This window comes from Aythya fuligula, chromosome 20 (genome assembly GCF_009819795.1).
Source record: "Aythya fuligula isolate bAytFul2 chromosome 20, bAytFul2.pri, whole genome shotgun sequence".
NCBI classification, from domain to species: Eukaryota; Metazoa; Chordata; class Aves; order Anseriformes; family Anatidae; genus Aythya; species Aythya fuligula.
The window spans coordinates 4,069,053-4,095,226 of NC_045578.1; the positions used below are offsets into that span (position 1 = coordinate 4,069,053).

Here is a 26,174-nt window from a genome sequence, read left to right on the forward strand (position 1 = left end):
TATTGGTGGTGACTGAAGAAAGCTGTCTCAGGATGTTCCCTGTGCCCCCTGCAGACACGCTCACCTCCTGATGAGCCTTGAGACCTTCTTAGCCTAATCCTTACCTTGGCTGTCCCGATGGAAGGTCGCAGCTGACTCTGCATTTATGCCAGGGGTGGGAAAGTGCCCTCCATCCTGTCTTCCTCTCCCTAAAACCTTGGGGGTGCCCCGATTTGGGCAAAACCCCCAGGGACAGGCCTGGGAGCATCTAGGTTGCAGAGCTGCTGAGATGAAGACGTCCGCCCTTGTTAAATCTCTGCTCACCGGTAGCGTTCCCTGATGAGACAGGCTTAAAGGCTGCTTCTCGTGAAATAATTATGGGATGCTTTTTAAGCTGCTTCTGCAAGGCATCTCTGCCTAGCAAGTGAAGCCGTTTGCCTCTGAAGGGCCAGCCTTCCCTGCTGCCGGAGCCCCGTGGGCCTAGTGTGGAGCCCCGTAGCCCTGGTGTGATGCTGGGTGCTTTTGGCTTCTGCAGGGCAGGAGCTGGGTGCCATTAAGTGTCTGCTTCAGTTTGTAGAAGGGGGCAGAGCTTCCTCAGCCAGCCTGCAGCTGGCTGCCAAGGCAGTGTTCCCCTAACCACTGCTGTCATGCTCCCTGTGGTTTTGTACCCCAGCTTTTTGGGAGCTGAGCGGGGCAGGGGCTGCAGAGGAACGTTTCCCTTCCGAGGGAGCCAAGGGGCCCAGCCTGGGGCTAGGAGACCTCAAACATCTTCCTTGGTTTTCTGCAAGTTGCTTCATATCCTAGCATTGCTACCAAGTGGTACTTGGTAAAACCCCAGTAACTGCTGCCACAGGACCAGAAAAACCCCCAGGGCCGGGGCAAGTCCCTATTTAACCCCTGCTCAGACACACAAACCCACATGCCCTACAAGCCTCAACTGATGCCAATAAACCCTCTGCAATTGCCCCTGCCAGGGAGCATTTCCCTCTCTGATAGCAGTGTAGCTGTGCTGCTGAGTGACACAGCTGAAATAGAGCAACGTGTTCTTACAGCATCTCCTTTGGTATCAGCAATTTAGCAGAAATCTCACACCAAACGCCCTCCCCGGAGGTACTGAACGAGGCAGGGCTCAAACCAGCCAGGGCTGACACCGGGAACAGCAGAAGTGTGGTTGGTAAATTAGCACCCGCTGCCTCCCTGGCAGGAGGTGGGGAGATTTGTCTTTGAAGAGATGAATATTTTCATTTTGCATCCCCTGGTGTCCTTGTCATGTGGGAAGAAAGAAAGGTGAGGGAGATAAATTGATTTAGCAGGTAGGGGAAGGGATGTGTTTTCATAGGTGCTAAAATATGAATAAGCCCGGTTCTCTCTTCTGCGATTCATTCATGGTTTGATTTCCTTCCTTGCAGTGTTTGACCTCCTAAGGAAAGGGTAAGTAGTCCTCCTGGGAACGCTTTTGTTGAAATTTCTGGTGTTGACTGTTAGCTTCCTGGGTGAAACGAGGATTTCCATGTGCACAGTGGGGCAAAGGGCTGCCTGCAGGCAGGTGAGAGCAGAGCTCCAGCTGCAGTTGCCTTCGCACCCTTCCAGCTGGGGGGGATGCTGTGGGATGTAATGGGCTGGGAGGAAATGCCCTGCTGGCGGGCTTTGCTCCAGAACATAAAGGTGGTGCCACACCCCTATTAGATGCCTGGGAGAAAAGCTTTTTTAGGGCATGCAGCACTGGGGTAGCAGCCCCTTCCTCTGATGTAGGGCTCAGAAGTTCCATCACCATTCACTTTTGCCCCCTGCCTCACTTTGCCCCCAGCACGAATGTATCACAGGAGGCTGTTTTGGTGGCACATTTCCACAGCAGGAACAGGGATAAGGCAGCGGGAGTCTCCTCACCACCTCTTGCTGCACCTGGGCTGGGTCTGCAGCTCTGCGCTCACAGCAAGGTTGGGAGAGCTGAGTGTAGGGTGGGGGAGATCCCCCAAGGGCTTGTTTCTCTCTCTAGCCCCGTGAACAAGCCTCCTGCACGCTGCCAGCTCCCGCAGGTTGCTGGTGAGAGGCTCCCAGTCTCCCTGGTGACCGGGCTGCTGACTCTCCTGGAGGAGAGGGGGAGAAAAAACCTCCTGTAATCAGCCGGGGCCAGGGAACGTGCTGCCTGGCCGCGCACAGCCTGCCCGCCCCTAGCAGAAGGCAATTAGACCCCATTAGCAGCTCTGCCGGTCCTGCTGCTCACATCAGCAGCAGAAAAATGTGCAGGAGGAGGGGGGGAAGGCGGTGGTTAGAGAAAAGTGAATGGGAGATGGTCGTCTGCCAAAGGCAGCAGGGGGGCAGAGAGGTTTCTGCAGGTTTTCTGCTGCTTGCTGAGGGGAAGAGCCCCAGAGCTGGGTTTTGGTGAAGGGTTCTTCTTGGCCAGGGTTTGACGTGCAGGGACGGTGTCTGAGAAGCACTCGCTTAAATCTAGCCTGCTCAGTGGGCGTGTGTCCAAATGCAAGGTCCGGGGTCAAGCTGCTGAGCAGAATGAACCCCGCGGCGCAGCGAAGCCCTGAGCTCCTGCTGCTCGGCTGCTGGGGGGCACAAGGTGCTGATGCGGGGACACCCAAAGGGAAGGGGGGAAGCTGCTGACCAGCAAGTTAATCCTGGTGTTAGTGAGGACCTCGTGGCTCACACCTCACAGGGCAGTGCGGGGCAAAACCCCACGGGCTCTCTGAGTCCCAGGAGCCCTCGGAGCTCCCTGAGGGTCTGAAGCGGAGGGACCTCTCCTGGACCTTGATCCTGGACCTGCTGGGAGCCCATCCCTCACTGCTGGGGCCGAAATGATGCAGAATGAGCCTAAAACCCCAGCAGTGAGTGTTGCTGCCGTTTTGCAAAGGACTTACCTTGCTCTCCCTCCTCCCAACAGGCCTGTCATGGAGGTGCCCAGCGAGCAGCCCTTCAGCGAGGACCAGGCCCGGCTCTACTTCCGAGACATCGTCCTGGGCATCGAGTACTGTGAGTACCTCCAGCACTGATGGCTCTCCACAGAGCGCGTGGGTCAGCCTCCTCCTGGGCCGGGGAGAAACCTCTCAGCACCAGGGGGCTGGCAAATGAGCCAGCAAGGTCCCCTCTGACTGCAGGTGCCAGCTGGTGGCCGTGCTCAGCTCGGGTTTGTCAGGCTGTATCGCCGATGCCAGGAGCAGGCACTCCTTGGAAAGGACTTTGGGAAAACAGTGCCTTGCTTTTGTCTTTTTCTTATCTCTTTTTGGAGATAGACTTTGAAAGCAATGGCAGAGCTAGCAAGGAGGCATTTGTAGTGACGTGGACTGAGTCAGGAGCTTCAGCCGGGACAAATCGCTGTCTCCAGCTTGGCAGGGGCAGCAGTCCCAGCAGCAGCAGTGAGAGCTGGCTGGTGCTTCCCTCGTGCACCCTGACAGAGCTGCTGTGTCCGTGTAACCCCTCACGCTCTGCAGCAAGGGCTGCGAGGCTGCTGGATGGTGCCTTTTGCTCACTGCTGAGCTGCAAACCTTGTGCTGCAGGTTTCATAGAATCATTAGGGTTGGAAAATCATTAGGGTTTCATGTCTGGCCTTCTCTTGTGACCTGTGCCTGCAGTGGGAGGATGCCCATTAAGTTGCTGGGTGCTTTCTTTTCTATAAATAGGCCTCTGAAAGCAGCACGTGCAGCAGAGCTGGGCAGTTATGGGTGCAGGACACGTCCCTACCACCCATGGGGTTGAGGGTCACAGAGCGTGATGCTTTGTGGTCTGACTGCTGGCGTTACTCCTTTGCTGCTCCTAAACATTGCACTGCACATTCCCACTCCTTCTGAGCCTCAGTACCAGCATTGTGTGCAGGCCAGAAGGTACAGCTCTGATCCTCTGCTGCTCACCCACACTAGCCTAAACCTTCTTTCCCTTTTGCAGAAGAAGGTCCCCATGCAGCACAGCCTCATGTGAGAGGTGTACCCATGAGTCGTCTGGGCTGCAGCCACAGCTCGTGTTCCCGCTGGGCACGTTGTGGTGCTGGTGAACAGCACTCGGCATTTTTTGATTCTCCTGTCTTTGTTGTAGGTGGCTTTCCACAGTGTTTGGTGATCTCACCGTTGAGTGGTTTCTCTGAACATTGGTGGACTAAAGAATTGGCCGTGGTTGGATGGCTGAGTAGGAGGGGGAAGAGCCAATAGAGCTTTTCCAGAGGGAACTCTTGCCTCACAGATCTGTTAGCTTTCCAGAGGAGTCAGCACAAATGCAGATAAGGTGATCCTGTCACTACAACACACGTGAACAACCAAGCAGCTTTATGAGCTTCTGTTAACAGATCCAATCAGGAGAAACTAAGTCGTCTTGGCTGGCTGACCTCTTCTGGATTAACAACTAGTCAGATGATCAGGAAAGTAGGTACACAGTGGAGAGAGGTCACTAGTGCAGTTAAACTGGAATCCATAACATGGCCTGGGCTGTTCAATGTGTTCCTAACGACCAGAAATAGGACGGAGTGCAACATGGGAGGCTGGTGACGATACCTCCTTGAGGATAGTCATCGTTAGAGCTGACGGGCGGGAGGATGCCATGGTACTGAGTGCTGGTATGGTAAAATGGCAGAGAAAAATCCATGCTGCTGAATGCAGGGTAATGTCTGAGGGGGAGAAACAGCACTAAAAATATGTACATCGTGACGGGCTCCAAATGAGCTGTTCTCACTCAGTCTTCATTCGGGAGAGTTCTCTTCAAAATGCCAGCCCATTAGTGACAGTCACCAGAGCTAACGGGGTTTGGGGAATTTTGGGGAATGAAATAAAGAAGAAAACAGCAAATATCATTATGCAGTTGTTTGGATGTGTAAGAGCTCTTAGATACGAGCAGGGAATACCGTGAATGCCGTGTGCAGTTGTGCTCAGCCTGTCTCAGAAACCGCTCTCTAGAGCTGAGAATAGCACAGAAGGGGTGATCGGGATGATCCCGTACAGAGGGGTGAGATCAAAGCACTTCAGTTTTGAAAATTATCACAGGATATGTACGGGAGAGGCTTATAAAACCCTCTGTGTCAGGGAAGAGGTGAACACGGAATGAATCTTCTCTGACGGAAGAACCGAGGGGTAGCAAACAAAATAATTAGGCAGCAAGTTGAAAACAGAAGGAATTACTTTCATACAGCGGGTAATTAAACCCTGACATTTATTGCTAGATGAGACGGCAAGTGCCAGAACGGAACGGGCTCAGACGAGATGAGACAGCTCTGTAGGAGAAAGGAGAATCGAGGGCTGTTCCATGGGAGGATGCAGGCAGTTTGCCACTGGGAACACGGGTACTGTACGTGTGGCATCTGCCTTCATAAAGCTCTGCCCCCAGCTACTGACCCTGGCAGGAGACAGGGTGTTGGGGTGGATGTTGGGGTGGATGTTGGGGTGGGTGGGCCCCTGCTTTAGGGGGCTGCATCCTCAGCTCTCCTCCAGCAGCTTCTCTACACCATGCACAGGTTATGGCTGCGCTGACCCTAGGGGTAATTGTGGGGTAATTGTGGGGTAATTGTGCTGTGCCCAGCTCCCTGAGGCTGACCTAGGTCAGCTTGGCATCTCTCAGGCGTGGCGACTTTTAAAATATCTGGCTTACTTGCACGATTCTGGAGGCAAATCTGAAGTCAGGGCAGCCAGCAGGGAGGGCCGAGGCCATTTAATCAAGCAGGTGTCGTCCCCAGTCAGTGAGCAGCATGTGAAGCGTGAAAGGCCGGCCGCTTGCGAGCCGGAGAGCTGTGCTGCATCCTGCTGTACTTCGAGGTGAGAGGTTCTTCAGCTGGCTCAACCTCTGTAAATGCTTGTTTCTCTCACAAACGAGAGGGAATTATTTCCAGTGTGCTTTCAAAGAGCCAGCATGCAGCTGCGTCGAACATGAAAGGAACAGTTTCTGCTGTCATGCCTCGGGCCATGTCTGCCTTCGTTCTGCCAAATCTCAGGTGGCCCCTGCAAGCTCAGCAGCTCCCCAGAGTCGGAGCCAGCCCCTCGCTTTCCCAAGGCTTTCATTAAAGTGTTCAGCAGGTTTCAAACACCTGCAGGGAGCAAGACGAGCATGACGGACCTTGCCACAGCAGAGGAGGGGGGTTTGCAGTGCGCTGCTCCATCCCCACACCGAGATGCAGCACCACCTCACCTGGTTTGTCTGACCTCACCGCGAGGTGGCTGGGAATGCAGTCACTGTTTGCTCTCCTGTGACAGGCCAGAAGCTCCCATGTGCTGAAAGCTGCCATAAACAGTCAGGTCATCTCAGGAAGTCAGTGGAAATGCATATATGAATGGGAATGGGGAGCTCAGGACTGCTTTGCAGTAGAGTTTGAAGGGCAAGGACTGCAGCTTTTTGATTCTCATCAGTATTCACGCTATAGCAGAACCTGTGTGCCTCGGCAGGGAGATCCAGGCTGTGGTGTGCTGGATGCTCCTGGCGCCTGCAGTAGGCACCGGAAGAAAGTTTAGTTTAGAAGACAAGCCAAAAAAAAAAGTTTGTGTTTCCTTAGGCAGGGAGGATGGATCTGGGCAATAAATTATAGGATGCCCAAGCACTCACAGCAACGGGAACAATGGGATGCTTCCTTTGGGGCTATTGAGTAAGCACTTACTTTATTAGCAAATGAAAGTTAAAAATGGTGTTGTCTCAGAACTGGTGGGTAAATGCACGGCAATTATTGTGTAATTACAGGGGGAAAGTGCACCGTTTGTGCACGCCGAAGGAGAAGTGTTGCCAGGCAATCTAGAGATTGCAAGGTAATTTTAATGTAAGCATACATAATTGTTAGGTAATTTGGGGGAGTCGATAACCATGCAGCTGCTAGAAGCTCGCAGGCGTCACAGCAGCAAATGCAGCCTTGCTGGCTGGGTTTTTATTAAATTAGCAGCTGCAAAGTGGCTTCCTGTCGGAGCCTGCATTAATCCAGGCCGTGTGCGGTGCAGGGAAGTGGCTGCAGAGGCCAGGCAGGTGGGAAATGGGCGCTGGGCTTCACAACTGCAGGGGGTGGTGCACAGTCACTGCCTGTCTGCAGGGAGCAGGCTGCTCATGACGCTTGCCTGTTGGTTCAGCAGCCCTGGGGAGAAGCATCTGGAGGAGATGGGTCAGTGTGATGAGAGCAGGTGGGAAGTCTGTGGGTTGTAGGCTCCTGAGAGGCAGGGAGGGACGCCCCAAGCAGAGCCAGGCTTCTTGGGAAAGCCCCTCAGCCTGGGATGGCACAGGGCCACCTTGCTTTATCAGCTGGGCTTCTATTTGTAGTAGGTTTCATGCTAGGAAGTGCACTCTGCTTATAAGCACGGCCTCAGCCTCATTGAACCATCAAGGTCTGAGAGGAGGGGAGGTGTGCCCACGTCAGTGTCCCTTCCTCCGGTCCCTAAGCTGCTGGGAAAATATTTTAAGCTGAAGTGTGGTAACGTTGCCAGTTCACCTCTTGTGGTTTTGTGCGTGTCCTAAACCTGTGCTCTGTGCAGACTGCTTCAGGAGTCATTTAGGTACGTGCACGCTTTAATTCACATCCTAGTGAAACGGGCCCAAAAAGGAAAGTGCTCCTCCTCCTGCTGGCAAGACTTCCCCAGTACCGATGGTGCTGAAGGCACCCTCGTGAAGCGTGGAGGCAGTGTGTTGTAAGTGCCCCTGGAGTGGTAATTTAAGAACGTACTTAAGTGTTTTGGGTAGAAAAATTTTGCTGGATTATCCATGTCGTTAAGTACAGCGTGTGCCTAAGTGGCTCTGAACTGGGGATCCGTGCAGTTACCTCCCTTCCCTCTTGTAACTTATCTGGGGTTATTTAAGCTTCAGTCTCCCTCCTGGAAAGGCAAATGTCGCGTTCCCAGTGAGACTCAGCAGGAATGGATGTGCTGGGAGGGGAGGAGTCCCTGGAGGAGTCACAGCCACGGCAGGGTCAGTCCCAAAGGCCGGACGGTGAGCGGGGAGCTCTGCAGGGCCGGGCAGCTGTATGGGGTCAGCCGAGGTGCCTTGCACCCAGACCCGTGCTCAGCCAGGCAGGCGTAAGGCTGGGCTCCCAGCACCCGTGGCTCGGGCATTTCCTCAGCCAGAGATTGGTTTTTTATCTAACAGCCTGTGATGTTTTTTTTTTTCCACTAATGTGTTCGGTCCCTTTTTAAGCTTGTGTAAATCTCCAGCATCTGCTACCTGCTTACACGCTGCGGGAAGCGGCCCCTTCCTGGCTCTGAGTCTGCTCCTGCAGGTTTCAGCTGGTACCAGGAGCGAACAGAAAGGATCTCGCCCTGCCCATGCCCCCCTGGTTTTATAGACCTCCATCACGTCTTGCGTCAGGGGTGTCTTTTGGGGGCTGCAGAGTCTTTATCTCTTCAACCAGTGTTGCAAAGCCAAGCGTCCTGCCAGCCCTTGAGCATCCATTAGGAAAAGCTAGCGATCCTGAGCCCCCCAGGCCTTATTAATGACAGCACTACGGAATTTCAGAGTTTCTACAGTAAACGTAGCTGAAAATGCTAACGAGGATTTACTGTCTCCCTCCCCCCATTAACGCCTGCAGTTTTCCCAGACAAGGCCAGGTGTCCTGCTGTGCTCTGCTCACTGCTTTGCTCCCGATAGCTTGGCTGTGGTGATAGCCAAATACAGGCTGCACTTCTTGAAGGCAGTGAAGTTTCCTTCTGGGCTGACTCAGGGTGACGGATATTTAAGAACCCCACGGGGAGTTTGCTGAAGTGTTTGGCGTGATGCCGCTGTGCTCTGGCAGCTGACCAGTGGAAGTACAGGTGAAGCGTGTAATGGGAGGGTTTTCTGCCGTTGTTAGGCTGCTGTCTGCTGGCAAGAAATGTTTTTCTTGTTGTGAGCAGGCAGTTGGTTCACCACGAGGAGCAGACACCTGAAACTCTTCTCCAGCGGTGGGAGGTGGACGCTGAGCTGCAGGAGAGGTACGGGGGAGAAGTGATGAGAGGTGAGCCAGGGGTATCCCAGTTTGGGTTCAGGACTGGGACAGGAGTAGTTTTATTTAGTAAGAGCCTTTTGTTTAGTAAAGCATAAGAATAAGCAAACGGAAGGTCTGAGCCCAGCCCTGACAATAGCCAGGAGCAGCCACTTAGCACAGAGCAAGCACGCAAGCGTGACCCAGGGGAAAACCCTGCTGACTCGCATAGTCAGGATGAAGCACAGAGGCCATCCCTTCTGCTATTTAGCTGCAAGCTAATTACTCCGTCTGGCTCATGAGAAGCTGAAGCAATTGCTGTCAGCGTGGCTGAGGGGAAGAAAAAAATATTTTCTGCCACGTTCTGTAGAAAAAGCACAATTTCCCTGCTGCCACTGTGCCTAGGGATGCTAAGGGTAGCAGTTCTGGGCCTGCGTGCAGAGGAATGCTTGTATGAGCGACTGGGTTCAAGGGAGGGTTGCTTACACAGCTAGAGGCATCGGGAAGTTACCTCTCCAGGATCAGTTCTCTGCTGCACACCCGTACAAATGCCTGGGAAGCTCCAGTCCCAGTGTGCTAAGCCTGGAGCAATAACGAGATGCCTGACACGCTGATCAAAGCCACCTGTCCTGAGATAAGACTCAATCTACTCAATCATCAATCTGTGAGTCTAATTTCCATTATCTTAAAAGGAAAGTTAAGCAAATAAATCAGCAGCCAAGTAAACACAGGCTTCTGGCTTCTGAAGGATATTGACTGCAATGTGAGCCAGAGGTAGGGGCTATCAGGCGGCAGTGCTGTAGATGGATTTGGGCTGTTTGGCTCTTAGGGGTGAGCTCCACAGGCCTTGTGTCGGCAATGCCCAGCAGAGATTTGTTCCATCACCAACCCGTGATGGAGCTCCGGTGGGTTCCCAGCCTGCTGTGCTCTCCTGTGACCTCCCAGCGAGCTCCTTAACCCAGCTGTGCCTCCTTCCTGGGTGAGCTGGGGACCTGCTCCCTCCCCGTCCCTGCATGGTGCCTGCACAGGTTGGTGCCCCCTTCGTGCCCAGCGTGTCGAGGGGCAGCTTCTGAGCTGCGGGGAGCTGGGTGTTGTGAGTGACACCACCAGGAGGGGGACAGGTTTGTGTTTTGTCACGGGCAGGGCAGCTATGTCTAGATACAAACGTGCTAATGTGGTTAGAGGAGAGGTGTAAAAGCAGCCTGAGTGACCCCATAACACGCTGCCCCAGCTGGGAGGGCTGAGGATCCCTCCCTCAAACCAGCAGGGCACTGGGACTCATCCGGCAGGCTCTACTTTAAAGGCCTTGGCCAGCAACACATTGAAGTGACAGAGGTTTGATGGATGCAGCAAGAGGCCAGTGGCAAAGTGGTGAATAGGGAAAATCAGGCCCAGGATCCCCACCTTATCCCCCAAACAGGACCCCTGAAGTGAGCGGAGTCGGGGAAGGAAACAGCCCACTGCATCCATTCCCCTGGCTCTGTGCAGAGCTCTGCAGACAAGCCAAGAGGCTCACCTCAAAGAGCAGCCTCTGGTTTAGGCTCTGGATCCTGCAGCAGCTTCCCTGGGAGGGTGTTAAATCATTTCTTTGCTCCAGGAGTGATGTGAGCGTAATACTAAGCAGATTCTGCAGTAGCACCATATGGGTTGCTCTTGCCCTTGGATGGGAGCAGGATTCTGTTTCTAATCAAGTATAATTCAGCATCAGCCTCAGCAAATTGCAGGATGTGTCAGTGCATTGCAAAGTTTTATATATATAATTTGTAAATGGGCTTTTAGCAACTTAGTATTAATGTGCTGGAGCCCTGAGGTTTCCAGAAGGAAATGCAGTGAAAGGCACCTTTCTGAAAAGGGCCAGGGGACAATCTCTTATTTCTCTTCTCCCAGCACTGCTGTCTCTGCTTCCCCCTGGTCTTCTCTGGCTGTTTATAGGCAGGCAGGTCCCAGGTATTTGCTTCTGAAATAAAAGGACAGCCTGTTCCATCTCTGAATTGCCTGTGGTATCTGGAAACAAGGAGGATTTCTTCCATGCTGCAAAAAAAGCTGGCGTGTCCCACCAAGGGGAGTGAGCAGCAGTGATGGCAGTGGCAGTGCTGGGCTTCTGCGGGATTTGGTTTGGTTGGTGCTGGCCCTGAGGAGCGCAGGCGTGGTGCTGCAGGGCTGCCCACCCAGATCAGAGCCACGTAAGCCTGTGCTTGCCTTTACCACTGTTCCCACCTCACCCGCTGGCTTTTCATGGAGGTGACATTCAGCATGTGCCAAAAGCGTGCCCTAAGAGGGCATGTTGTGTAGCCCGAACTACAGATTCCCTCCCAGAGCTTCAGCACCCGGAGTGCTTGCAGGCTTGGAGCCCTCTGATGGCAGAGCACAGCCAGGCAGCTGCAGCAGCCTCTTGAAGGAATTCCTCCTTGTGGTACAGGACCAAGGTGAGATACCGTGTGTGGGGGGCTGATATAAATAAGGGAGAAGTGGGTGCGGGCTGGCTGGAACTGTTGGGAGGCTTTGAGTGATGCCGGTGCAGCTGGAGAGGCTTGCAGAGGATCCATGCTGGGTCAGCCGCAGGTCACAGGCACCTTCTCGGGAAGCCCCGGCTGCTTTTTTACTGCTTCTGCTTTCCAGGCTTGACTTTTAGGGGTGATTTCTGTTACCTTTGAGCTCCCCCTTGGCCTTTAGGGTTTGACCAAGTCCAGCTTTGGGTTGTGGCCAGCCTCGCTAACACAAGTCATGGTGGAAGCATAGCACATGCGCCCTCCCCTGTCGTGCCAGCTCTGTGAGGCTCAGCAGGCAGGTATTTCTGGTGCACTTTGAGGTCTTTGCCTAGGAGATGCTCTACAAACCCATGGGGTAGCTCTCCAGATGCAGATAGGCCTGCAATACTGTTACCTTTCCACAGAAGTGAAGGATGGCTCTAATAAACCAGATTTATCAGAGTGCTCCAGAATCAGCCTCTGGCCTGAGGGCTCGGTAATATCTGACATGGCTTCGTTTTCATTATGGAGCAGTATTGATTTCTCTGAATTGGGTCTGTCAGCACGGCAAGTGCAGGGCAGCCTGGGGCCTAGGGAAGTCGGCACAGCGAGCTGCTGGCCTCTGCTTTTAAGGGCAAAATCATTTCCAGACAACAGCAACGGCAGGGATGGTTTCAGCAGTGTGTCGAAGCGACTTCAGCGAAGCTCTGTGCTTTCGCCAGCTCTGCTTTCAGCAGTTCTGCATCGATTTCAGCTTCAGGAAGGATGCAGACAAGGACCTGTACATGGGAACCGCTGTGTTTTGGCTGTTGGTGCCCCCCTTGTGCATGGTACGTGGCGTGGCGGGGAGCAGCAACGGGATGGTCCTTACACAGCACCCAGGGAGGGCACTAAGGGGAGGTCCTGGGATGATTTAAAAAAAATAAAAAGAAATCCCCAGGCTCTCATGGAACAGGTTGAGGTGCAGCAGTACAGATACCAGCGAAGCTGATAATGAAAGTTACGTTCCTCTGAAGCACATTTGGGGTTTTTATGTAGATGTTGAAATCGCTTTTTCTTCCGCACTGAGCCCGATGCAGCCTAGCTCCTGCTTGCTTGCAGCGATGTCCAAACATGCCCTTAATGCTGAGGACCAGGACAAGCAGGGTGCTCCTGGGGTCTCCGTCCTGCCCTCCAGTGACACTCAGCAGTGGTTTTAATGAGGCTGCCTTTCAGCCCTGCTGCTCTTGATCTGCTGGGGGGGAAAGTTGCTCCCAGACACCTCGGGCTGGTGAAATGAGAGGGTTGGTGTGTGCTGGGGGTGGCTTTTCGCTCCGTTCTGACTGTCTGTGGCTTTCAGCTGCCCGAGGGTGGCTCAGCGAGCTGTGTGCTCCTCGCAGCGTTGTCCCTCCTGTGCTGTTCCTGGCAGCCTGGAGGGCACTGTTAGTGCTTGGGTTTTATTTCTGAGGTGCGTAGCTCTCCCTCTGCAGTTCTGCAGGGATAACAGCACCGTTTCCTCTGCATGCTGGACTGGAAACACGGATCTCACCGGTTTAATAAGGACCTGCTGGCTCCTCTCACATCGTGTGGCAGCAGTGCCTGTGTCCCCGCAGGGATGTCCCACGGCGTGGCTGCTCTGCCTCCTCCCAGCCCTGCTGTAACCTGCCGAGGACTTCAAGAACTGTGCTTCTTCAGAGCAGAAAGGGGATTTTAAGTTGCCTTCCTCAGGTTAGCAGCTCCATAGCAGATCATTTCCTGGCAGATGTGAGCTGATGTTGTTCACGTTAGTAGCTGTGAAGCAGCCTCATTCACTTACAGCAGCCGGTGCTCGGTGCCCAATTCCTGTCCCTCTCTCTTCACAGCTCTTCCCCTGCACAAGGCAGGCAGCAGCGAGGCTCCGTGGATAGCTCAAGTTTTTCAGGCCAGCTGGCACGAGAGCTGCGTCGCTGTCACCCACACCTCACGGCAGAGCAGCACGGGGTGCGTTGGGCTGGGCTCTGCTCCTGTAGGGACTGTCCCTGTCCCTAAAGCTCACGATGAGCACGTGGAGGTTCTGTCCTGAAGGCACAAATGGTCACTGCCCCTCGTGTTCGGCTGTGGTTGTAGCAGAGGCTGGCTTCCCAGCTCTTCGCTCCGCGTCCGTGTTGCTGCAGTGCCCGGACCGAGGCGGGCGCTGAACAAGCACAGAGCAGCCGGCAGGAGCCCACAGCTCCTGAGTGCATGGGGCTGCACAAAGGCAGGGAGGGTGTTTTATGAGCTAAATAGTACAGGGGGGAGGAAAACGATACAAATTTCAGCGTAGCTGCTTCCCTTGTGTGAATCCTTCCGTGTTCAGACCAGAGGTGAGCTTCTGTGGTCCCTGCGTTTTTCTGCCCTGTGTATTTGGAGGCGTTGGGAAGCTCAGCTCTGTGGTGCCAGGCGTGTTCCTCAGCAGCCTTCACCCAGACACCTGCATGAGAGGCAGCTCACCATTCCCTGAAGGGAAACGTCGCTTCTCCCCCCTCCTCGTTTTCTCCTTTTTTGCTCTCCCTCAATTACCATAAGGAAATGTCAGCCTGCCACCAGCCGTGCTGCGCAGCAGATGTCTGCTCGTAATTGCTGCTGTTACAGGGTGTTCGCTGTTTATCCTGACTGCCTAGCCAGGCTGGTACAACGCTAACTGCCTCACAGCACGAGCACGGAGCTGCTGCACATCTGGAAGAGGCTGTAGCCACCAGAGCTGTCAGCTGAGGCTCTCCAGCCAGCTTTTTTCTGCTGCGGCTCGAGCTCAGCTCTTAGGGACGGAGCATCCCACTGAACCTGTGGGTTTGTGCTGCTGGCCCAAACATCACCCATCCAGCCTCGGTGTGCTGCCAGGATGAGTTATGTGAAGGTGAGCCTAGGTCTCTGCCTGGCTTTGAGGCTTTTTGTCATGTGCCAGGGGTGGCACCTATCAGCAGTGCTTCAGACTCCAAAGAGGTCCCTGCAGAGGGGCTGTAAGCACCCCTCCTGCCTTCCCCTCCCCAGACGTGGCTGCTGGAAGCTGCCTTGGGACGAGCCGAGCAGCTGGGGGAGTTCATTCGTGCTCCCGAAGCACAAGCTGGGGTGCTCTGGGGGCAGGCTGCCTTTGTGGCAGCGTGCTGGCCGGCTTTGTGAGAAGGGTTAGGCCAGCATTCCCCCCCAAACAATTGCATGGTTCCTACAAGAAACGAAAAATGCTTATGGGCAGCTGTGAAACCACAACCAAAACTTGACAAAAGAAACGTGAAAGTGGGAACTGAGGCTGGGGGACAAGGGAGGCTGCAGGGTCCTGTTCTCCTGGGAAAGGTGGTGAAGATCAGAGCATTTCTTTTCCTGTTCCATGAAGTCCCCTGTGTTCTCTGCGCTTCTGCTTTTGGGGCCACTTCATGTTCTGAAAGAGTTTTTTGGTGTAAATTTTCTCTCCGTGTTCATGAGAAGTCAGCCACTTCCCTACAACTCCCCGCTGCATCTTCCCACCGATGGCTTTATTGCAGCTGCAATATTGCTTCCCGGCTAGCTTGTAAGGAGAGGGATTATTATTATTTTTTTTTTTTTTCATTTTCAGTGTGTCTCGGCCTCCAAGCTCTTTGCAAGGGTTTATTTCATTTTGGGTGTACAAGCAGGTCCGCTGGTGCCTGCAGTTGACCTCCTGGAGCTGGGACAGAGCTGGAGGCTTTGAGGCAGCCCCGCAGAGCGAGAGGCACGCGTGGGAACAGCCTGTGCTTAGCAAGGGCTCCGGGGCAGAGGTTTGGCCGTGGGTCTGGGTGAAAAGGGGCCAGAGAGCAGTAGTGGAGATTTGGGATGATGCAAAAACTAAATAATTAAGCTTATTTGCTCACCTCATTACGATATATGGCTGGAGAGAACCTGCCTTTTCTGGCGTGCTGGCACCAAGCAGCTGAGGATTGCTCCATGCTCAGAGCTGTCTTTCGACCTGGAAGCACCCCGTGATTTCTGAGTTGTCCAGCCTCGGTGCTGGCTGCCAGTTGTCACATTTTGCCTAAATATCTCCTCCGGGCCTGTGGTTCTGCTCCTTTTGCTTAGCTTTACGGCACCGCAGCTTTGAATTAAGTGACTTGAAAATTAGCCTCTCTACCTGGAGCCCATCAGTCTTTAATACTGCAGGCTGCCTGGCCCATCATCTGGTCCAGTGAAGCCACACAAATCTGCAAGGTTTGAACGATTCGCTTCTCTGCTCTGCACTGCTTGGGTTGTTTCTGGGCTCACGCGTGGGTTTTTTGTGCAATTGCTGGTGACAGCTGTATTTCTCTGAGCGTTATGCTCTGGTGAACATCCCAGCGAGGCACTAGAAAGGAATAACTCGAGCAAATAGCACCTGTGCTCCATCCTACGTGCCTACACAGCGGCACCTTTCAGGGATGTGTGGGCCTGCACTGCTATTTGCATCCCCCTGGCAAGGTGTCCTGTGGGTGTGTTTCCTGCCGCAGCCCATTCTGCTGTCTTTTTTTTTTAGTGCACTACCAGAAGATCATTCACCGGGACATCAAGCCTTCCAACTTGCTCTTAGGAGACGACGGGCACGTCAAAATCGCGGATTTTGGAGTCAGTAACCAGTTTGAAGGGAACGACGCCCAGCTCTCCAGCACAGCAGGGACGCCAGCCTTCATGGCACCAGAGGCCATTTCAGACACTGGCAAAAGTTTCAGTGGAAAGGTAAGTCTCTACTCGCAGCCAGAGATGCCCAGGACCCCTCAGACACAGCACAGAGGGCAGCACCACGCCTGCACCCTTTGTGTTGTCCACCCAGGGACTGTGCTGCAGACTGGGGTTGTTATTAAGTAAATCAAACCTCTAATTCTGTGCTCAGGTTAGGAAAAACTCCCATCAGTTGTTCTGTGCAGTGGGTAGATGGACTTTGCAGGCTCTTGTTGAGACAGGAGGTGGGTTTGAGTCCAGCAGGACCCTTCCCCTGCCCAAAGAGGGGCCAAAACTTCCCGTTCCTTACCAAAACAGTCAAAATTCAAAGAGGGGAGCTGGTCACCAACATCATGTCGTGGTACCCTGAAAGTGAGGAGCACCGGTGAATGCTGTGATGCAGGTGTGGGAACAGGGGCCAGTGGTTTGATTTGGGGCTTTTTGTTTTCTCAGAAGAAGGCTTGAGGTTCAGCTCCTCATTGAGGTTCAGCCTTGAACTGTTTTATCCTGTAAGAACAAGGGGCTGCTAGCTGGTCACTGCCCTTGTGGTGAGGACAGGGGTGTCAGCGTGTGGCCCGGCACAGTGCCCTTCCCCCAGGACAGTTATAGCTGCCTTTAGGAGCCCAGTTTCAGAGAGACTCTGTGATTAAATTCAGCATAGTAAAAGCTAAACGTGTACAAATAATCTTCTGTGAGTCAGTGGGAAAATCCATCCCGTTCAGATCATCTCTGGCTTGCATCTAATTTACTGCCTGCCCTTGCTCTCTTTCAGGCACTTGATGTATGGGCCATGGGGATCACCCTGTACTGCTTTGTTTACGGGAAGGTAAGCTGGCTCTCAGATGCTCTTGGCCCTGCCTGGCAGTGCCTGCCCGCCTGTCTTTTGACTCATTCCTTTCCAAATAAAGGCAAATGTTAGGAGCAAAGCCCTACTTTCCGCAAGCTCCAGTTATCCCAAATCGCCCTGCCTGTGAGAAGGGGTTTCTAGCCCGCTTAACTCAGCAGTTGTTCGTGCTACAAGCCCAGAGCAGCACTGGTAGCACAAACAGCGGCTTGTGGGGGGCTGTCTGGATTGCCTGTGTTCAGAAACAAGCCAGAAAAAGTGTGGAGGGAGGCATGAATTTAATCCCAAGCCACTGCAGAGCGCTTCAGCAAAACAGATTACAGGAAGCTTTGTCTGCCAGAGCTGTGTTGGGCCAGATGGAGCCCGGTTTGGCTTCGGCAAATTGCATGTCCTGTCACGGCCTTCCCCTCGCCGGTGGTCACAAGCTCCCAATCCCACCCGCTCGCTCCCAGGACGAGCAGCAAGGCAGGTGTGTGTGGTGCCCGTATGCAGGTGTGTCGCTGAACCTCCTGTCCCAGCAAGGACCCCAGCAGATCACAGCACACGGGCATAAAGCATTCAGCTCAGGGGTAAAAGTGCCTGGAGAAGGCAGCAGAGGCACAACTATCTCCATTGCTGGTGTGGTACTGCTGAACTAAGCCAGGGTGGAAAACGGTCTCTGAGCTGTGTCTGTAATGTCTTGGGCCAAATCCTGAGGTGCAAACATTGTTTTTATATTCTGATATAATCTTGTGATTATATTACTTACCTATGAGCTGAGGGGGTGTCACAGTTAGGTTCTGGATCTGTTAGGTCCCTCTGCTGTTCTTCTGCATTTTTTTTAAATGAACAAACCAATTTGTGCGAGGAGAGGTTTTACTCATTTCCATCTCTGTGTGAAGTCCAGGTAGCGCACACAGAGTGCACTTGTGCTGCATGAATGACAAACACTGAAGTGGTGCCAAGATCTGTGACAACAGGAAAATCTTTTGTTTGTTTTGCAGTGCCCTTTTATCGACGAATATATTCTAGGTCTTCATAACAGGATCAAGAACAAGCCCGTGGAGTTTCCAGAAGAGTAAGTAAACTTTCCTCAGGTGCTGTAAAATAAACTTCAGCCTTGCTCACTGTGCAGCATGAAAGTGGGTGACTGGTGGGTCACCGCAGAGGGGCAGACGAAGGCAGGTGAGGTTCTTTGTGTTCTCCTGGGTCCTTCGCATGAGTTCTGTGCCACCACTGCTGTCAAAGCCCTACAGCATTACAGGCAGCGAGGGGAGAGTGTTTGGGGTCTTGCCAGGTGAGCCTGGCAGGAGGTGGCTACGCTTGGTGTCTGCTCAGTCCATGCCGCTGGGACACCAAACCTTCCTCTGAATGCATTGGCCGCTCCTCGGCATTTCCTCCATCGCTGGGCACTCTGATAGTGATTAACTTGCTTCTGCTGCTCGCTATCAGATGAAGCAGCCAACGCTGGATTTCTTGTCTTCCTTCCCAAGTCAGCACAGTAGTCAGGCAAAGAACATTTGACCTTCTTCACCTAAGAGTTCATTCTAATAAAAAAAACAGAGATAAAATTACTTAATTTAAAACAAGCATGAAGGAATTAAGACTCTAATGAAAGGCACATCTGGTATTAGAGAGGGAGGGAGGGATATTTCCAGACAGCCCCAGATAATGTGCAAATAACCACTGTTACCAGAACTGTCACGTGAATGATTTGCAAGATGCTCACTGAATTTTTAGACACCTACAGTGAGGGGCTGGGCCTCTGCCTCAGCAATCCCAGGCTCCCTTCTGAGCGTGCAGAGGGAAATGGCCATGTAGGCTGTCCTATTTTAGCCATCTGCTCTGGCTGGATGACTCACAGCCCAGGTCTGTGTTAATTACCTCCGCGCTGACTGTGAGGCACAGGCACTGCGGGTAGCTCAGGGGAGCTGTCTCCACTCAGGCAGATGGGGGCACGGTGAGCAATGGGCAGTACCCCTCTGCCCCAAAGGACCTGTGGCCACTTGTATCTTGGCAAACACGAGCCCCAGTCATTGGTACGGAGCAATTCTGGCAGCCCGGTGCTGTTGGGGAGGTTTTGCAGGAAACCAGGCACTGAGGGCATGAAGGCGAGCCGTGCCGCATCACTGGGCTCCCACCCGCTGGTCTGCAGCCGGGGCTGCCCTTTGTCTTAACAGCTTTAGCACCAAAAAAAAAAAAAAGTTTGTTTCTCTGGCAGCCCTCTCTCTGCTTGCTGGGGTGCTGGCGGGGTGCCCGTCCTCAGCGTCGTGTGTTCGGGTTCGCAGCCAGCTCGCAAGCGACCGTGCCCATCTGTCTGTGCAGCAAGCTATTAACGTTTAATGGGCTAACGGGGCTGTGCTAAGAGCACTTTCTTCATTCAGACGTTTTCTCCAGCCGTGGGATTTATTTGGATTTCTCGGCGACCTGCTCTCCGTCTAAAAACAAACTCCACCCCCGTTAGGCTGCTGGGTAGCAGAGTTGCTGGGTGTTGTCGCCTGTCTGAGCCGCGTCTATTTGTTAGATAAAGGCAGCGACGCGGAGGCGCACAGGGCTGGAATGCACTGGCCTGGATCCAGCCTGACCTCCCGTGGAACCAGCACCTCGTCACGGTTGGGAATATTTTGGTTGCGATTTATTTCACCATGGCTACGAAAGCCACGTTCCTTTGTGCAGACAGCCCCTGGAAATTCATTGCCTGTTTCCTGACAACCCGCAGGGCAGAGATGAAGCTGACTGTACCCGCGTTGTCGTCCCGTCCCTTCCCTTGGAGACACGGGGATAAATATTTATTGCTCCACAGTTCTCATTCACTTCTGTCAGCCCTCGGCATGACACAGGGTGAGTGGGGTTAGCTACAGCTCTCACCGCGATGATCCTGGCACCACTAGCAGCAAGCTGGAGAAGTTCCTGTCCAGGCATGTATCGAGAGAGCCAGAAGCTGTGCCTCTTTCCTGCTGGTGAGGAGCTGAAGTTCAGGGCAATGTTCTCTGCCCTCGGTGCCCGTGGGCACCCTGTGAAATGATGTATGGGGTTGGCAGCCCTCCCAGCTAGGTGCTGAGCTCTGTGGTGCCTGGCGTCTTCCTGAGAGCTGTTACAGGACAAATTCTGACACATTCCAGATAACGCAGGCTTTTCAAGGGAAAAATGCTGTCGGGTACAATGTGCACCCTGGCAAAACGGAGAGAAGGGAAAACAGAAGCAGGGTAAGGCAGCCCATTACCGACCTGGAACCCACCTGGGACTCGGTGATCTTGTTCACGGGGCTTTTCCTTGTGGCATCAGTCCTCTTGCATAGAAATCAGTCTGGTAACCAACCTCGTTAGATGGTGATATAATCTTAAAATACAGCCTTGCCCTGCTGTTAAGCTGTTGCTGTTCTGGCACAGGTCTGCTGCTAAGTGTTTCACAAACACCGTGCTGCTGTCTCCGTGCGGAGCCTCTTTGGTCCGACCTGCTGCAGGCACTGCTGCCCTCCGTGGCTGCTCCTCTGTGCCTGGATCTCATCTCCAGCAGCACAGTTCTTCCCATTCCCACCTAAAATGTCACTTGAGGTGCAGCCTCAAGTCTCTGGGGGCTCATGCTGCCATTCTCCTTGTCTGGGCTGTATTGTACCCACCTTCTGCTCTTTCCCCCCGAACAAGCAGCGTTCCCTTGGGATTGTTTGTTAAGGATCCCGTAGCCCAAGTGCACATGAAGTATTCATAAATTATTGAGCAGCAGCTCTGTTTCCCTAAAATATCCCTCGTTTAGGTTTATGGTAGTTTATTCTTTCTTCTTCTCAGGGAAGGCAGGGAGGAGGTGGGCTCAGCACCAGGTTCTCATCAGTGTTTTGAATCTGATGGCAGCACGGAAACGCAGCCCTGCTGGGGAATGGCATTTCGTGCTGCCAGATCCCATCTCCCTGCAAGTCATTTGTGATACAGACCTTCAGCACCTAACGCGCTCCTGTCATACGCTGGCACTTTATGTCAGCAGCACTTTGATCATACAGACCGAGTGTGTTTAAGGACGTCGCCTGCATCACTAACAGCAGAAGTCAGCGAAGTCTTTGGATAAGAAAGACTGCAGGAGAGCCAGCAGGGCCAAGGGCTTTAGGAGAATAGGGGTGGCTTCTGGGTTCAAGCAGTCCATCATTTAGTCTTAGAAATGGTCCTAAAAACTCAGACACATTTCTTTCTCCTAGTCACATCTGTTCATTCCTTATTTTAATATCCCAAGGCTGAGCTATAAGGTAGGAAATACTGAGTTACAAACTGGCTGCTGCCAGTGTTCGTGGAAGCAATTTCACCAACAACCTGCACGCTTAGCTGGGCAGAAAGGTCCCATCTGACACTAAAGGGCTGTGCATACCCTGAGCGTTTAAAGTTCTCTTATAACTGTACATTGCTGTTTTCTTTTCTCAGAGCACAGATAAGCGACGAGCTCAAGGATCTGATCCTACGCATGCTGGATAAAAATCCAGAAACGAGGATAACAGTCCCTGAAATTAAGGTAAATTGGACATCAATATTACAGCCTTTTGTTTCAGCTGATTTTTTGTTCCTTTGGCACCTCCTAATGAGCCAGGGCCACTCCTGGTGTTTGTTTTGGGAGCTCTTTCTGGCAAACTGCCTTGAAAAGGGAGCGCGCTCGTTCTGCGGCGTGTCACTGTTCTGTCACTGCTGCTTGCTTGGGGAATATTGACAAAAGCCCTCTTGTTTACTTATTTAAATTAAAATTACTCTAAAGCTGCATGATCTTCAGCAAATCCCCGGGAGAATTAGCATTGTCATGGGAACTGCGAGCGGCAGAGGCCTCGCTGTGAGCGTTAGACCAGTGCTAAGGGGCTGGCAGTGCCCTCCTGCACTGTTACTCGTGGCAGCAGCCTTAAGGCACACACACACACACACACACACATTTGTTTCCATCAGCATTACTCGGAGGAAGCTTATTAGCACAGAGGATGAATAGGCCTGGGTAGAGCACAGTGCACTGCAGGGTTTGGTTCATTCTGCCTTTGCACGTGCTTTCTGTCCTCCTGTCACCCCTCAGCGCGGCCTTGGACCTGCTCGACACCGTGAGATTTTTGCAGGAATCCTTCAGCATCCCCTGCTGGGCACACAACCCTTCTGCTCTGTCTCAGGCCAGCACCAGCACGTCTGCCTCTAAAGATGAGGGTAGGAAGGTTGAACTTTGAGCAGAAAGCTGACAGCCCTTCTCTCTGTGCCCAGGAGGCCGCAGCCAGAGCTGATGGGAAGTGCTTTGGAGCTGCATGAAGCAATTTTACTTGGCAGCCCTTGCAGGCTCTTCATGTGGAACCAAAGCCCCATAAAAACCCTCGGGGAGAAGAACGGAGCAGAGTGCTGCCTCTTATCCCAGCTGTGCAGGGAAGGCGCTTGGTGTGCTTGAGGACTTGTGTTTGATGCTGAAAGAGCACGTGTCCATAGTGCCAGGCTGGGCTCTGCACTCAGTGCCTCGAGCACTGCTTTCCTCATGTTCACCACCAAGGAAATCATCCCGTGAGAGGCAGTGGAAAGAGGGCAGCTGTTCTGTGCCATTCCCCCATGTAGGACGATGGCCAAGCAGCTTTGTGGCAGAGGAGGCTTTGGAGTGAGGGGAGCTTTTCAGGAGAGCATGGAGAAGGTAAAAGGACTGAAGTGCTACATGAGTCCAGGTGAAAAAAAAACATGTGATGTGTCCTTGGAAGGACACATCTGATTTAAAAAAAAAAATAATAATAAGTTTGCATAGCTGGTCAGTTTTTTGAGAGAGGAGTATTTTCTGGTTCCTTCCTTGTTTACAGATCAGGCCCTCTGGGAGAGGTTGTTCCTGCAGCTCGGTGGCTCAGGCCCAGTGATGTAGCTGTGCCACCTGGCCACAAGCTGGCCACCGACCTTCAGCAGCACAGTTGCCAAACTGCTGCCATCACTGCAGGCCCTGGCTGGTGGGGTTCAACCCAGAGAGTACAGGAGAGGCTGCGTGCAGCTGCTGCCGTGCAGACAAGATGACACGCTCCCTCCATGTTCATATTCACAGACCAACCCCAAGGAGCTTCTTTGCTGTGAAGTAGCACACAGCCAAGCCACCTGGCATCAGGGCTCCAGTCTTGGCTCCACAAACAATGAGATTTTCTCAAGCAGCTGCTCCAAGCCTCCTCTTCATCTTCCTCCTCATGCCCAAGTTTCTTCCCTTCTCCTTTTCCTGTTTTCACACTCTTCTCCTCCTCCTCTCTCTCTTTCACCTTGCTTACGTGTAATAGAAAATACTCACGGGACTGCAAATATGTTGGTGTAGCTGGGCATTAGCCCCGTGTTGCTCCTCATATATAATCATTGAAAATAAACACAGCAAAAGCCAGAAGGCGATGGTAGGATTCTGTAGGGAGTTAGGCGGGGACAGATACCCTGACTGCTCTGCTGCCTGTGCTTGGAATTGCTGTTCAACATCCAAATAAATCAAGCAAATTGTTCATATGAGGAACATCGATCAGACGGCTGGGCATATGGGCTTAGTGCAGAGGTTTTGCTTAAGGCTGAATGCGATGTGGTGCCTTTGAAGGGAGTTGTTAGGAGCACAATTAATGATCTTTGGAAAACACAACTTAAGCACCACAGAGAAGCTCAGTGCTGAGCCCTTGGAGAAGGTGCTGGACGCCTGCGTGCAACTCACATGAAGGGCACTGGGCAGTGAGTGCCATCGGGCAGCGCTGGGGGGACAGGGAGAGCTGGTGGGGAACTTCCCTGCCTCCTTGGTGCGGGTGCGTTGAGGTCTAGGTGCTGGCCACGTTACTACTCGTGTAGGCAGGCGAGCACAGCAGCAGCATCCAGACCTGGGTGCTCCATTCTAGGCACTGCAATCCTTTTTTGTGCGGATGCATAAATGGTCCTGGTTACCCCAGGTAGGGAGCACACACAGACCTAGTTGAAATGTGTGCACACAAGAGAAAAAGATGAAAAGGTTCTGGATAGCTCCCATTTTCAAAGCATTTCAGACTTGCTGCAGAGGACGCTGGCACAGTGGCACTGGAGGTGACAACGCTGTGCTTCAGGGGGTGCTGTCTGGCCAGCACCACCTTGCAGCGATTTCCAGGGGAGCTGGGATGCATCACTCTGAGTGGAAAATGGAGCACAACCAGCAGGCAAACTGCCCCTGTCAGCAGAGCTGTGTCCTTTACCCTCTCCTTACCAACATCGTCACTCTCTGCTCCGGAGGGAAGGCTCAGAACTGTCTGTGTCCCTCTCCACTTAGGTGCATCCGTGGCTAACCAAGAGTGGGGAGGAGCCCCTGCCGCTGGAAGAAGAGCACTGTACCGTGGTGGAGGTGACGGAGGAGGAGGTGAAAAACTCAGTGAAGACCATCCCGAGTTTGCCAGCTGTGGTATGTATAAACCACAACCGCTTCCTCTGTGTAAGTCTAGAGTACGATGCCTTGCTGAAGCTCTCAGCTGGTGAAGGAGTTTTGGAGGGTACACGTGTGCTACTGGCATGAGAAAATTTGAGTTTCAACTCCCTGTGAGCTTTCTGGGTCTTGGAATACTGCAGGGGCCTGACCATGTGAGCAGTCGTGTTTTCGGCCTGCCTGTCTGCTCTCTCTAGAGCTGTAGGGTCACACACCCAACGTGTCTGGAACCAGACATCCCATAACACCAGAATTATCCCAGGTGTGGTTTGTTTCATTATCTAGAGGATTCAAGACAGCTCATTTGGAGCCTTCAAACACAGGCTCCAACCTGGAGGTGACCTGGCCAGAGAAGCAGGGAGAAGACATCTGACGGTACGGAGCTGGCCCTTACCTGCCAGCCCTGGGCACCAGCCGTGGGTGCTTAAGGCTCTTCTGGCAGTTTGTGGGTAACCAGTTGGGGGTCTGGTCGGGGGAGCTGCCTGTGGTTAAGGTGCCTTTGTGGGGAAACCCGGAGTCCCTTGGGATAGGGAGAAAGGTGTTGAGCACAATGAGCACAATGAGCACCCATTTTCACAGCTCTGGTGTTGTGGCATGAAGGTAACTGGCTGGGGCAGTGAAAACCCAATGGAAACCATCCTTTCCCCCTGGCAGCAGACCCTGTGTGTTGGAACACGCGGCAGCTGGCAGGACTCACCTTGCAGTGCCACCCCAGGAGAGCTCTGGTGCTGCCTCCTTCCAGGCTTGGACCATCAGGAATGTCAGGCAGCAGCAGCAGCTGCTTTGACTCTTGCCAGCAATGGTTTGTGTCCAGGGGTCTGAGCTCCCTGCTAAAGGGAATGATGTGAACACTCCCTGGAAGTGGCTGTTCTGTGGGTTTCTCTGGTTCATGCCCTAGCTGTAACAATGATAAATGTTTGTTGAATTATTAAGGCAGTTGTTGTTAGACTCTTCTGAACTAATTTCAAGGGGGTGATGTCAGTCCTGCTGCTCTCACTGCTCTGTTCTTCTTCCTCAAAGATCCTAGTGAAGGCCATGCTACGAAAACGCTCCTTCGGAAATCCGTTCGAGGTCCAGACCAGACGGGAGGAGAGGTCCATGTCTGCTCCAGGGAACTTGCTAATGTAAGTATATAAAGCCTTGCCTGGCTCTGCCACAAATGCAGGTTAAAGGTGCGTGGGAAGGATAAGAGAAGCCATTTAGTAATATTTTTCCATAACATTTAAGGACAAAACTTACTCCTGAATCAAATACTGAGGATAAATTCTGCTTTGAGTCCTCTACGGTTAAAATACAATGCAGTAAATCAGGCTAAAGGCCCTCTTTATAGATTCAGTTCTCTCTGTGAGATGTGTCTGGCCTAAGCGCTGTGATCAAAGATCAGTTAGAGACTGGAGAACTAAAATAAGTTTAGAGTCTAGTCTGGATATGTACTGGATGGTTTAATTCTTCTCCTTTTTACAGATAATAGAAAAGGCACCAGACAAGCAGCTTGTGTTTTATAAGCTAGAAATGAGATGATGTGGTGTGTCTGGGGCCCGAGTCTGGGTGTCTGGACTGGCAGAGACACCCTGGAGACGCATGGGCAGACAGTGGAGAACACTTTCACATTGCTTCTTTCTTTGAGGAAACATGAAGTATTTTTTTCACACAGCCGGTTACGAAATGGTGGGACACATTGCAACGGGACATTGGCTATTAATGGCTATATTGAAATTAAAAAGGGAGTAGACTGATGTCTGTTAGATTCATCAACAAGTTTTAAAGTCAATAGTCCAGAAGCTCAGGAGGGGAAGGATTTTGCTGTCTTTTACTCAGTTCTTGCTCTTTCTCCATCATATTCAGAGTTAGGATTCCGGGCCACCAGTCCAATGAGCGACAGCTGGGCCGTCAGCCTCACCTGGGACAATTATTTTTGTGTTCTCACCCTGTAGAATCTGTAAGAATCTGTTAACTGCACTTAACAAGGCTGTGTTGTCCCACAGCAATTCTTTTCCACTCCAAATCATTCCAGCACCATGCCCAGCTCCCATGAGGATGTATT

The 26,174-nt window shown here is 52.7% G+C and overlaps 1 protein-coding gene across 5 annotated transcripts in view; it reads left to right on the plus strand.

Moving 5' to 3' along the window:
• Positions 1-26,174, plus strand: part of CAMKK1 (calcium/calmodulin dependent protein kinase kinase 1) — an 85,866-nt gene that overhangs the window by 49,182 nt on the left and 10,510 nt on the right. For all 5 annotated transcript variants that reach the window (XM_032200855.1, XM_032200856.1, XM_032200859.1 and 2 more), the window contains 8 exons: positions 1,389-1,410; positions 2,870-2,958; positions 15,746-15,945; positions 16,700-16,753; positions 17,755-17,828; positions 21,157-21,244; positions 23,981-24,109; positions 25,151-25,254. In XM_032200855.1, the coding sequence (XP_032056746.1) occupies positions 1,389-1,410; positions 2,870-2,958; positions 15,746-15,945; positions 16,700-16,753; positions 17,755-17,828; positions 21,157-21,244; positions 23,981-24,109; positions 25,151-25,254 (760 nt within the window). The remainder of the gene's footprint in view (positions 1-1,388; positions 1,411-2,869; positions 2,959-15,745; positions 15,946-16,699; positions 16,754-17,754; positions 17,829-21,156; positions 21,245-23,980; positions 24,110-25,150; positions 25,255-26,174) is intronic.